Source organism: Engystomops pustulosus, chromosome 1 (assembly GCF_040894005.1).
Source record: "Engystomops pustulosus chromosome 1, aEngPut4.maternal, whole genome shotgun sequence".
Taxonomy (NCBI): domain Eukaryota; kingdom Metazoa; phylum Chordata; class Amphibia; order Anura; family Leptodactylidae; genus Engystomops; species Engystomops pustulosus.
In genome coordinates this window covers 3,937,555-3,950,975 of record NC_092411.1, presented here as the reverse complement: position 1 = coordinate 3,950,975, position 13,421 = coordinate 3,937,555, and the positions used below count along the sequence as shown (strand labels likewise).

Genomic DNA, 13,421 nt, shown 5'->3' with positions numbered 1-13,421 from the left:
TGATGTTACCTCCAGGGTCCGGGCTTCTCCCTGTTATCTGCTCTGGTGCTTCATGTTACCTGGTTCTCCTGTTTCAGAAATCTCATGTGTATAAGAAGACTCTACAAGCCTTAATCTACCCCATCTCCTGCACTACCCCTCACAACTTTGAGATCTGGACGGCCACCACCCCCACCTACTGCTATGAGTGTGAGGGTCTTCTGTGGGGAATCGCCCGGCAAGGAATGCGCTGCTCCGAATGTGGCGTCAAGTGTCATGAGAAGTGCCAAGACTTACTGAACGCCGACTGCCTGCAACGTAAGTGTCTGCTATCTGCAGTGACCTGCTACCTGTGCCCCCCCAACACCTGTGCCCCCTGCAGTCACCTGCACCTAATGACCCGCTTCCTGTGCCCCCCCAGCAGTCGCCCGCCGTCTGTGCCCCCCCAGCAGTCGCCCGCCGCCTGTGCCCCCCCAGCAGTCGCCCGCCGCCTGTGCCCCCCCCAGCTGTCGCCCGCCGCCTGTGCCCCCCCCAGCTGTCGCCCGCCGCCTGTGCCCCCCCCAGCTGTCGCCCGCCGCCTGTGCCCTCCCCCCAGCTGTCGCCCGCCGCCTGTGCCCCCCCCCAGCTGTCGCCCGCCGCCTGAGCCTTCCACAGTCACCGCCTACCTGTGCCGCTCTTGGATACTTCATGGTTACCCTTGTATTGTCTCTCGCCTTGTACAGTCAGGTATTTGCTCCTTCCTGCTGCTGCCACCTGCCCGGCGCTTGTTACATGTGACAGCGCAGGGTATAATTTCCTCTCCCCCTCTGGGATAATCCGCGCTCAGTGTTTGCTGCGCTTCTACCTTGACATTTGCTCCTGTTTATTCTCAGGCTGATGTTACAGAATCCGCCTATTGTACTTGTATCTGCTCTGACGGATTTCATCTTTGTGATGGTTAAACCTTATAACTTTTGTCTGCGATCAGAATATTGAGGTCTTGACAGGCTGCGTTCTGGTGACAATATTATGGCATCCTGGAAACCCCTGTAAAGGGAACCTGTCATTTTACCACATTAACCTCTAAAGAAAATTAGCAAAGATGAGTCATATTACCTGAGATGAGTCAAGTTTAGTAGATGCATGAATAGTGGCACTTCAGATGTCCCTGTGTTCAGTTCCATAGCACCTAAAAACATGATGCTGGTTTCATATTAAAGAGAAGAATCTCATCTTTCAGACCACATCAGGATTGTGAATACTAATAGTAGTACACAGGACCACATCAACGAAATCACAATACATAAAACTGTAGAATACCATACTCAATCTTTATTCCCACAAGGCAACCAAAAAAGACAAAACAATTTAAAATCTTCACCTAAAATACACAACAACAAACACACAAAAGCGGTGGTGGTCAATGAGTCACAAGTCCACCTCAATAAGTATAAAAGTAAATATAGAGAGCACAATATAAGTATATGTGTAAATTTTGCCCAAATAGAAAGGAGGGCGTTACATGTATAGGTGCCTACCAATCATACACAAGGCTCTCGAGACCACCACCGCAGCACCCCGACGTACGTTTCGCCGTCGCTTCCTCAAGGGTTCCCCATGACTGTAGCTGAATGGTTCGTTACAATGTATCACAGTCCTGATATTCCTTCCTGTATAGGGGAAGTGAAAGGATCCGTCAGAACGGATGCAACGTGTGTGACCACGTCTCCGCAGCCACGGACTATGATCCGGGTGGTCTCCAGCCCCCCCTATATGTGGCCGCCCGTCATACTATAGCAGAGGGCTGGAGAGGATCATTGTGCTTGTTACCAGAGTGACTGATCCATAGTCGGATCTTGTATCTTCCTTCATAATGGAAGCACTTGGAGCAGCGGCTCCACACAATAAGAGGCTGCGGGGACCTTGAAGAAATGGATTTTTATTATTTCTCTATTAATCTACGTTAAACAGATGGAATTTATGTGAGAAAGACGCGATCCCTGACGCGGTGACAGATGGGCTGATATTTCTCATGTCCTAAGGAGTCATAGCGAGGAGGGGGAGAAAATTTTGGAACTATGTTCATATGCAAATGAGCATTTGGGTGCAGTGTGGGTGTGGACATAAGGTTCAGTGCACAGAACCTTATCCAGGACCCCAAATAAGTGCTCCTTGCTCCACGTAGCCACGCCCCCAGTGCACCGAGGTGCTCCTCTGCATACAAACAGGATTTCTCTACATCCAGGACACAGGCCAGGCTTATGATGCGAGGCAGAAGTTTAGGTTTATACAGGTTATTTCTTAGGCCCATCCTCTGCTGCGTTCTCCCGGCACAGACAGTGTAAATAATGGTGGAAATTGTTAGAAGCCACCATGCTCTACACTGCAGGCCGCATCCGGAGAATCTGTCACAATGATGAGCACCAGACCCAGTCTCTTAGTGTAAATCAGAATGTTTCTATTCAGGGAGAGCAAGCAGAGATCTTTACAAAGGTTTCAATTCAAAAATTAGACATCATCTACATTAACACTGGTCAAGCAATGATGGTCACGAGGTATGTTTTTATTGATGTGCTCCAGTCACATCTAAAGCTGCAGCTAGGGCTGTGTCTCCGTATTTCTGTGATGCGGAGGAATGGAAGGAAACTGAGGTTCTGAGGTGTCTGGCAGGAGTTTATTCCCCCCTTGGCTAAGCCATGTCTGAATGTCTAAATTTTGGAGGTGCAAACTTGGAGAAAGATTTTGACTCAAATATGAGGTCCTTTAACAGAGGTAACAGAGTTGAACGCAGCTCTAGAGGTGATTGGAGTACAAGAGGTTTTTATGTAAAAGCACCAAACCCACCGAAAATCAATGAGTTACCAGTACATGGCCCCGAGTCCTCCAAGTATAAAACCTACTTCTCGATCAATATATCATTAGTAGTTAAACTACCTCCCCCATCAGGACGGGTATAACGTGTCCTTTCTACAATTCCCTCTTTTATGTAAAATCTCAAACATTTTCCATAAATACATCTCCCCCAAACTCAGACATATGCTTGATACTTCTCACCTCATTTTCACTTGAGACAAGTCAAGTTTAGAGGCCAGGGGTAATGTCACTTCAGAAGCCTCTATCTTAGTGTCATAGCACCTAGAAACATGCTGCTGGTGTCATAGTAAAGATAAGAATCTCATTTTTTCGACTTCAGGTTCTGTAAGCTACAGAATCAGAGATAAAGGCAGCTAGATCTATAGTTGGGAATGCAAGCTGCAGATATATATCCTGTTACCTATGTGATCTGAAAGTTGAGATACTTATCTTTAATATGGCACCAGAAGCATGTTTTCTAGGTGTTACAGAACAGAAGATAAGGGCTTCTGATGTGACACTTCCCCTGCAACCACTGATCTTGAAGCATCTCATGTGAAAATGAGGCGAGAAGAGTCATATTTGTCTCACTTTTGGGGATATTTTTTTTTTATAGGTAAACGGATGAAATGTCACTTAAAAGATGGAATTTCGAAAGGACATTTTATACCCCACTCGAGGGAGGGGTAGTAGTTCACTACTAGTTTAGTGGGGTAAAACCTGGTGACCGCTTCCTTTTTAAGTTGTCTAGGAAAGCTGGGTTATTCATCATGTAATGGCAGTGCCATGGGTTATCACCCAGCTTTCCTAGAGGATATAATAAGACGACACAAAATTCTTCATGTGTCTCCACAGGAGCAGCAGAGAAGAGCTCCAAGCATGGAGCGGAGGACCGCACCCAGAACATCATCATGGCCATGAAGGATCGAATGAAGATCAGGGAAAGGAACAAGCCCGAGATCTTTGATGTCATCAGAGACGTCTTCAGTGTCACTAAAGTGGCCCATGCCCAGCAGATGAAGACGGTGAAGCAGAGTGTCCTGGATGGCACCTCCAAATGGTCTGCCAAGATCACCATCACAGGTGAGGACCTTGTGGGGGTCAGTACTATGGGGAGACGTGAGGACGCCAGGACCACCTATACAGTGCCGGAGAGGAGGTTGTGCTGTCACTATGTATCTCACACTCTCGTCCTCTTCCGTTTAGTTCTCTGCGCCCAAGGCCTTCAAGCCAAGGACAAGACGGGTTCAAGCGATCCCTACGTCACCGTACAAGTGGGCAAGACCAAGAAAAGGACAAAGACGATCTACGGCAACCTCAACCCCGTGTGGGAGGAGAAATTCCACTTGTGAGTTTTATATAGAACTCCTGAAGCTTTGTGTTTGTTACAATGTATCAGTCTTTCCTCTACTGATACATTGTACAAAGCCTCAGCATATAAACAAGATTATTCCAGTCTATTGACAGCAAGCAGAGATTTTGACAATTTTATTTCAGGTATCTTCACACTTTTGTCTTATATTGAACCACAAAATTGTGAGTTTACTTGGTGCAACATTTGACATAATCTTCGAGGGGTTTTCTAGATTTTTTTCCTTTGATGATCTCTCCATGGGGCAGGCCATCAATGTCATATTGTGTGTGAGACTGAAATCTCAACCAATTAATGCTCTTGGTGTCAAAGCAACACAGAGAATGGATACAGCTCAGCTCCCTCCTCTGTGTAGTGGTCAGGTTGGGGTACTACAGCTCAGCTCCCTCCTCTGTGTAGTGGTCAGGTTGGGGTACTACAGCTCAGCTCCCTCCTGTGTGTAGTGGTCAGGTTGGGGTACTACAGCTCAGCTTCCTCCTGTGTCTAGTGGTCAGGTTGGGGTACTACAGCTCAGCTCCCTCCTCTGTGTAGTGGTCAGGTTGGGGTACTACAGCTCAGCTCCCTCCTGTGTGTAGTGGTCAGGTTGGGGTACTACAGCTCAGCTCCCTCCTCTGTGTAGTGGTCAGGTTGGGGTACTACAGCTCAGCTCCCTCCTGTGTCTAGTGGTCAGGTTGGGGTACTACAGCTCAGCTCCCTCCTCTGTGTAGTGGTCAGGTTGGGGTACTACAGCTCAGCTCCCTCCTCTGTGTAGTGGCCAGGTTGGGGTACTACAGCTCAGCTCCCTCCTCTGTGTAGTGGCCAGGTTGGGGTACTACAGCTCAGCTCCCTCCTCTGTGTAGTGGCCAGGTTGGGGTACTACAGCTCAGCTCCCTCCTCTGTGTAGTGGTCAGGTTGGAGTACTACAGCTCAGCTCCCTCCTCTGTGTAGTGGTCCGGTTGGGGTAATACAGCTCAGCTCCCTCCTCTGTGTAGTGGTCAGGTTGGGGTACTACAGCTCAGCTTCCTCCTGTGTGTAGTGGTCAGGTTGGGGTACTACAGCTCAGCTTCCTCCTGTGTGTAGTGGTCAGGTTGGGGTACTACAGCTCAGCTCCCTCCTCTGTGTAGTGGCCAGGTTGGGGTACTACAGCTCAGCTCCCTTCTATGTATAGTGGTCAGGTTGGGGTACTACAGCTCAGCTCCCTCCTGTGTGTAGTGGTCAGGTTGGGGTACTACAGCTCATCTCCCTCCTGTGTGTAGTGGTCAGGTTGAGGTACTACAGCTCAGCTCCCTCCTCTGTGTAGTGGTCAGGTTGGGGTACTACAGCTCAGCTTCCTCCTGTGTGTAGTGGTCAGGTTGGGGTACTACAGCTAGCTCCCTTCTTTGTATAGTGGTCAGGTTGGGGTACTACAGCTCAGCTCCCTCCTGTGTGTAGTGGTCAGGTTGGGGTACTACAGCTCAGCTCCCTCCTCTGTGTATAGTGGTCAGGTGGGGGTACTACAGCTCAGCTCCCTTCTTTGTATAGTGGTCAGGTTGGGGTACTACAGCTCAGCTCTCTCCTGTGTATAGTGGTCAGGTTGGGGTACTACAGCTCAGCTCCCTCCTGTGTATAGTGGTCAGGTGGGGGTACTACAGCTCAGCTCCCTCCTCTGTGTAGTGGTCAGGTTGGGGTACTACAGCTCAGCTCCCTCCTGTGTGTAGTGGTCAGGTTGGGGTACTACAGCTCATCTCCCTCCTGTGTGTAGTGGTCAGGTTGAGGTACTACAGCTCAGCTTCCTCCTGTGTGTAGTGGTCAGGTTGGGGTACTACAGCTCAGCTCCCTCCTCTGTGTAGTGGTCAGGTGGGGGTACTACAGCTCAGCTCCCTCCTGTGTGTAGTGGTCAGGTTGGGGTACTACAGCTCAGCTCCCTTCTTTGTATAGTGGTCAGGTTGGGGTACTACAGCTCAGCTCCCTCCTCTGTCTAGTGGTCAGGTTGGGGTACTACAGCTCAGCTCCCTCCTGTGTGTAGTGGTCAGGTGGGGGTACTACAGCTCAGCTCCCTTCTTTGTATAGTGGTCAGGTTGGGGTACTACAGCTCAGCTCTCTCCTGTGTATAGTGGTCAGGTTGGGGTACTACAGCTCAGCTCCCTCCTCTGTGTAGTGGTCAGGTTGGGGTACTACAGCTCAGCTCCCTCCTCTGTGTAGTGGTCAGGTTGGGGTACTACAGCTCAGCTCCCTCCTCTGTGTAGTGGTCAGGTTGGGGTACTACAGCTCAGCTCCCTCCTGTGTGTAGTGGTCAGGTGGGGGTACTACAGCTCAGCTCCCTTCTGTGTGTAGTGGTCAGGTGGGGGTACTACAGCTCAGCTCCCTCCTGTGTATAGTGGTCAGGTTGGGGTACTACAGCTCAGCTCCCTCCTGTGTGTAGTGGTCAGGTTGGGGTACTACAGCTCAGCTCCCTCCTCTGTGTAGTGGTCAGGTTGGGGTACTACAGCTCAGCTCCCTCCTGTGTGTAGTGGTCAGGTGGGGGTACTACAGCTCAGCTCCCTTCTGTGTGTAGTGGTCAGGTGGGGGTACTACAGCTCAGCTCCCTCCTGTGTATAGTGGTCAGGTTGGGGTACTACAGCTCAGCTCCCTCCTGTGTGTAGTGGTCAGGTTGGGGTACTACAGCTCAGCTCCCTCCTGTGTATAGTGGTCAGGTTGGGGTACTACAGCTCAGCTCCCTCCTGTGTGTAGTGGCCAGGTTGGGGTACTACAGCTCAGCTCCCTCCTCTGTGTAGTGGTCAGGTTGGGGTACTACAGCTCAGCTCCCTCCTCTGTGTAGTGGTCAGTTGGGGGTACTGCAGCTCAGCTCCCTCCTCTGTGTAGTGGTCAGGTTGGGGTACTACAGCTCAGCTCCCTCCTGTGTGTAGTGGTCAGGTGGGGGTACTACAGCTCAGCTCCCTTCTTTGTATAGTGGTCAGGTTGGGGTACTACAGCTCAGCTCCCTCCTGTGTGTAGTGGTCAGGTGGGGGTACTACAGCTCAGCTCCCTTCTTTGTATAGTGGTCAGGTTGGGGTACTACAGCTCAGCTCCCTCCTGTGTGTAGTGGTCAGGTGGGGGTACTACAGCTCAGCTCCCTTCTTTGTATAGTGGTCAGGTTGGGGTACTACAGCTCAGCTCCCTCCTGTGTGTAGTAGTCAGGTTGGAGTACTACAGCTCAGCTCCCTTCTTTGTATAGTGGTCAGGTTGGAGTACTACAGCTCAGCTCCCTCCTCTGTGTAGTGGTCAGGTAGGGATCACATGTTTGAGGCTCCTACTCTTAACACCCCAGAACTAACATAAGAGTAAGAATTTCCACCTCTGCAGGAATTGTCTGCAGGATAGTGACTGATCTCCTGCTCCCCAGGGGGCGCTGTGGCTCTCGGATTATCCTGTATGTCAGCAGGGGCCCCGGGCTTGCGTCTTGTCTGCGCAGCGTTGGATCGCAGAGCTCTTTTATCCCTCATTACGGCGACGCACACGTCGTGTTACAAGCCGCAATATTCTTACATTTGTTGAAGGATGAGAAGACGCAGGCGGCCCGTGCTGTATGAGAGACATTATGAGGGGCTTTGGCTACTGCGGCCCGGTCTGTAGTATCGATCCTTCCGCAGCCTCCTTTCCTCCTCTCCTTTCCTCCTCTCCTTTCCTCCTCTCCTCTCCTTTCCTCCTCTCCTCTCCTTTCCTCCTCTCCTTTCCTCCTCTCCTCTCCTTTCCTCCTCTCCTCTCCTTTCCTCCTCTCCTCTCCTTTCCTCCTCTCCTCTCCTTTCCTCCTCTCCTCTCCTTTCCTCCTCTCCTCTCTTTTTCTTTCCTCCCCTCCTCTTCTTTGCTCCCCTCCTCTTCTCTCCTCCTTTCCTTTTCTTCTTTCCTCCTCTCCTCCTTTGCTTTTCTTCTTTCCTCTTCTCCTCTTTTCTTCTTTCCTCTTCTCCTCTCTTCTTCTTTCCTCTTCTCCTCTTCTTCTTTCCTCTTCTCCTCTCTTCTTCTTTCCTCTTCTCCTCTCTTCTTCTTTCCTCTTCTCCTCTCTTCTTCTTTCCTCTTCTCCTCTCTTCTTCTTTCCTCTTCTCCTCTCTTCTTCTTTCCTCTTCTCCTCTCTTCTTCTTTCCTCTTCTCCTCTCTTCTTCTTTCCTCTTCTCCTCTCTTCTTCTTTCCTCTTCTCCTCTCTTCTTCTTTCCTCTTCTCCTCTCTTCTTCTTTCCTCTTCTCCTCTCTTCTTCTTTCCTCTTCTCCTCTCTTCTTCTTTCCTCTTCTCCTCTCTTCTTCTTTCCTCTTCTCCTCTCTTCTTCTTTCCTCTTCTCCTCTCTTCTTCTTTCCTCTTCTCCTCTCTTCTTCTTTCCTCTTCTCCTCTCTTCTTCTTTCCTCTTCTCCTCTCTTCTTCTTTCCTCTTCTCCTCTCTTCTTCTTTCCTCTTCTCCTCTCTTCTTCTTTCCTCTTCTCCTCTCTTCTTCTTTCCTCTTCTCCTATCTTCTTCTTTTCTCTTCTTCTTTCCTCTTCTCCTCTCTTCTTCTTTCCTCCTTTCCTTTTCTCCTCTTCTCTCCTCCTTTCTTCTTTCCTCTTCTCCTCTCTTCTTCTTTCCTCTTCTCCTCTCTTCTTCTTTCCTCTTCTCCTCTCTTCTTCTTTCCTCCTCTCATGCCGCTGATTTGCTGTGATTGTCCTTTGTGCCCTGTTCACACTTTGCTATTTGTGGTGTAACATTAAGCCAGTAATGAATCATTACAGCTGAATATTTCTGTAGAGCATTATACGATTATTACGTGCGGTGCGGAGCGGGAACAGCGGGGATCATTCAGTCAGGCCTGCGGCGGGGGAAGAGATGACGCCTGGTGACGGCGGTTTGTGGTTGTCCTATAACTAGGTGGGGACCGCGCACTCCTGGGTCACACATTATACTACAGCCTTGTAGGGGAAGGACCTCAGAAGCTGGAAAGACATTCCTCATGCCACTGCCTTACACATGCATGCTCCGTTCAGCCAAGCATGCAGGTGTCTTTTGTGGTGCATTATAACGTTCAGCATCCAATCCATCCATCCCCTGACACCTGCTGGGGGAGAAGCCTCCATACACACTAGATAGTCCTGACATCTGTCCGAAATAGGAGAAACCCCAAACCCAGCTGAACCAAGCATGCGTGTGTATGGGGAGTGGGAAGGAATAGCTATTCTGTGCACCAGGTCTTACATCCCTCCACATTGTCCAATCACTTGTTGAGAAGGGAAATGGTAAAACCAATGTGTCATTGTCTCCTTACATTTCCGGGAGGAGTAACGGAGGACGCCATGTCAGTATATTTTTCTCGTATATCTGTTATATAAGTGATATTGTGATGACTTATTGGCTCAGTGAGTGTTTTGTCCCCATGGAGAAGCCTTGGTGACGGCTGCCGAGCGCCGGAGCATGTGCTTGTGGCTGCCGAGCGCCGGAGCATGTGCTTGTGGCTGCCGAGCGCCGGAGCATGTGCTTGTGGCTGCCGAGCGCCGGAGCATGTGCTTGTGGCTGCCGAGCGCCGGAGCATGTGCTTGTGGCTGCCGAGCGCCGGAGCATGTGCTTGTGGCTGGCGAGCGCCGGAGCATGTGCTTGTGGCTGGCGAGCGCCGGAGCATGTGCTTGTGGCTGGCGAGCGCCGGAGCATGTGCTTGTGGCTGGCGAGCGCCGGAGCATGTGCTTGTGGCTGGCGAGCGCCGGAGCATGTGCTTGTGGCTGGCGAGCGCCGGAGCATGTGCTTGTGGCTGGCGAGCGCCGGAGCATGTGCTTGTGGCTGGCGAGCGCCGGAGCATGTGCTTGTGGCTGGCGAGCGCCGGAGCATGTGCTTGTGGCTGCCGAGCGCCGGAGCATGTGCTTGTGGCTGCCGAGCGCCGGAGCATGTGCTTGTGGCTGCCGAGCGCCGGAGCATGTGCTTGTCGCTGCCGAGCGCCGGAGCATGTGGTTGTTGCTGCCTCTCTTATCCATCCTCGGCCTCAGCTTGTGTTGTGCTGCGACGCTCACGTTCCGGTGTATGTTGGCATTTAGGTCACAGTGTCCCGGCTGCTCCCTCCGCTCGGCACATTCAGCCTCCTGTCACCTACCTGCCCGGGAGAATGAGGTTCCTCCTGCAGCGCCTCTTGTCAGCGTCCGCTGTGATGAGGTCCTGCGGGTCCGACTATTACATTAACCTTACACAACGCACGGACCTCTCTCTCGCTATTGATTGCACCGCGTTACTCGGCTGATGGGATTGTAGAACATTGAGTTATGATATTTCCATTTGTACAGGACACAATCTCCTCCGTACAGTCTCGGGTTCTGCTGGTTGGTTAGAAACACTCAGCCCTTTCCATTCATTCAGAGATTTATTTATGGATCAGGTTGTCAGGCAGACGAGAAGATTATCTCCCCCACAAAAACCATTATATCGATTTATAATGATGGCGTCATTGGTTGAAAAGAGGTTACAGGGAACCTGTCAGCAAATTCACGGAGCCCTAAGCACAGGCAGAATAACATAAAGAGTTGAAGTAAAGAGCTTATGGATAACTATGGAGACGCTTGGTCAGACAACTTCTATGCAGACCCCCAAACCCTACCCATAACAGACCCCAGGTCAGACAACCCCACTATGTAGACCCCAGACCAAACCCTACCTAATAACTGAACCCAGGTCAGACAACCCCACTATGTAGACCCCAGACCAATCCCTACCCAATAACAGACCCCAGGTCAGACAACCCCTCTGTGTAGACCCCAGACCAATCCCTACCCAATAACAGACCCCAGGTCAGACCCCCCCCCACTGTGTAGACCCCAGACCAATCCCTACCCAATAACAGATCCCAGGTCAGACTCCTCCCCTCTGTGTAGACCCCAGACCAATCCCTACCCAATAACAGATCCCAGGTCAGACTCCTCCCCTCTGTGTAGACCCCAGACCAAACCCTACCCAATAACAGATCCCAGGTCAGACCCCCCACTGTGTAGTCCCCAGATCAAATCCTACCTAATAGCAGACCCCCTGCCCCTGCAAGTTTTACATCAAAACCTACCCAATAACCGGTCCCAAGACAGAACCCTCCTATGCAGACCCAAGACCAAACCCGAACCATTTACAGAACCTAGGGCAGACCTCTTTTTTGCAGAACCCAAACCAATCTATTAACAGAACCTACGTCAGAATCCCTATATGCAGACCCCAGACCAGACCCTACCCAATAACAGACCCCAGATCAAATCCTACCTAATAACAGACCCCCCTTCTCTGCAGGTTTTAGATCCAACCCTACCCAATAACAGGTTCCTGGGCGGACGCCTCTTATACAGGCCCCAAACCATTTACAGAACCTAGGGCAGAACCCAGACCAAACCCAATCCATTAACAAAACCCACGTCAGACCCCAGACCCTACCCAATAACAAACCCTAGCTCCCCCTCCTGTGTAGACCCAAGATCAAATCCCACCTAATAACTAACCTCCCTCTTTGCAGTCTCTTGATCAAACCCAACCCAATACCAGACCCCAGGTGAGTCTGTCTAGTGTCCTCCGGAGTGCAGGAGCCCCGTTCTCAGGATGGGTGAAAGTCAGAACTTGTGAATCAAAAATGGGCGTCACTCAAGGTAATTTACTGCGGGGCAGGACCTCCACCAGCCTGATATCGGCAGTGTATGGGTCATACTAGCAGTAACGCGTGTCATAGCCACATCTTTATATTCCGGATACCCCTAGGAGGTGTCCAGGTCCTGCCTCTTATCTGCTTCTTCTCTCCATTCATTTCCCTGATTGCTGAGCGTGTGACCCGATCCCAGCAGATGACAGGGGCCTGATGGGACATCTGATAAGATAATTTGTAGGATCTTCCCCGGTGGATAATGTCTCCCTGATTAGATAATCTCTACAGAGAGGACGTGGAGGACCCTCAGAAGGGAGATGATTATATGATGTGCAAACCAGGAGGCATCTCATAGCCTGGACCTCCTCCGCCCTGACAACAAGACAAGGTGATGGAGGATGATGAAGTGATGAGAAAGTCCAATGAAGACGACACTGATTGCCAAACTCCCATCACCTAAGGGATCACTGTGGTGTCATGGGGTTGTAAGAAGTGGACAATCCCTTAAATTGCTCAGTTCTGCTAACCCTCCAGATCTCGCAGGTAGGGGGTCCTACACCAGCGGTGATGGAATTATTGCATTTACGGTAGTTTTTTGTCTTTTATCATGTATCACAATTGTTACATCTGATGATTTGCACCTTTTTGCGCCACCTGCGCCACGTTTTTCCTGCTGCACCTCATACAGACTTTGTTGACCGATTTTAATGAAGTGCAACTTTTAGGCAAAACTCCCCTCTTGCGTGGGAAAAACTTTGGAACTGGTTGTGGCAAATTTGTGCAACATTTTAACGGAACAGTCTCCTATCCACTGCCACATGTGAGCAGTGTAACACTGTAACACCTCATGTGCCACATTTATCAAGCTGCGTAATGATAAATCTGCCCTGGTCATACTGTGCCATGTAGTGCGCATGATCCGTAGTATCAATGTGGCGAGGACACTGATAATTCCTATGGAGAACAGGGAGTCATACACTCGATCTATCCTACTCCTGGTCTTGGAGCTGACTGGTGTGAGGAGACAGAGTCATGCAACGAAGGGGAGAGTCTACCTGAGTCAAGGGGTATGCACTTGTAGGGACCATTACATCACTTTCATCCCTGTAGTGTGTATTATCCCTGTACTGTGACATCACTGTGTGTATTATCCCCTGTACTGTGAAATCACTGTGTGTATTATCTCTGTACTGTGACATCACTGTGTGTATTATCCCTGTACTGTGACATCACTGTGTGTATTATCCCTGTACTGTGACATCACTGTGTGTAATATCCCTGTACTGTGACATCGCTGTGTGTATTATCTCTGTACTGTGACATCACTGTGTGTATTATCCCTGTACTGTGACATCACTGTGTGTATTATCCCTGTACTGTGACATCACTGTGTGTATTATCTCTGTACTGTGACATCACTGTGTGTATTATCCCTGTACTGTGACATCACTGTGTGTATTATCCCTGTACTGTGATATCACTGTGTGTATTATCCCTGTACTGTGACATCTGTGTGTATTATCCCTGCACTGTGACATCACTGTGTATTATCCCTGCACTGTGACATCACTGTGTGTATTATCCCTGCACTGTGACATCACTGTGTGTATTATCCATGTACTGTGACATCACTGTGTGTATTATCTCTCTACTGTGACATCACTGTGTATATTATCCCTGTACTGTGACATCA

The 13,421-nt window shown here is 50.1% G+C and overlaps 1 protein-coding gene across 9 annotated transcripts in view; it reads left to right on the top strand.

Annotated features, from left to right (window-relative positions):
* The window catches only part of UNC13B (unc-13 homolog B), a 295,618-nt gene that overhangs the window by 192,062 nt on the left and 90,135 nt on the right, over positions 1-13,421 (top strand). For all 9 annotated transcript variants that reach the window (XM_072132773.1, XM_072132775.1, XM_072132774.1 and 6 more), the window contains 3 exons: positions 78-297; positions 3,667-3,894; positions 4,018-4,159. In XM_072132773.1, coding sequence (XP_071988874.1) covers positions 78-297; positions 3,667-3,894; positions 4,018-4,159 — 590 coding nt within the window. The remainder of the gene's footprint in view (positions 1-77; positions 298-3,666; positions 3,895-4,017; positions 4,160-13,421) is intronic.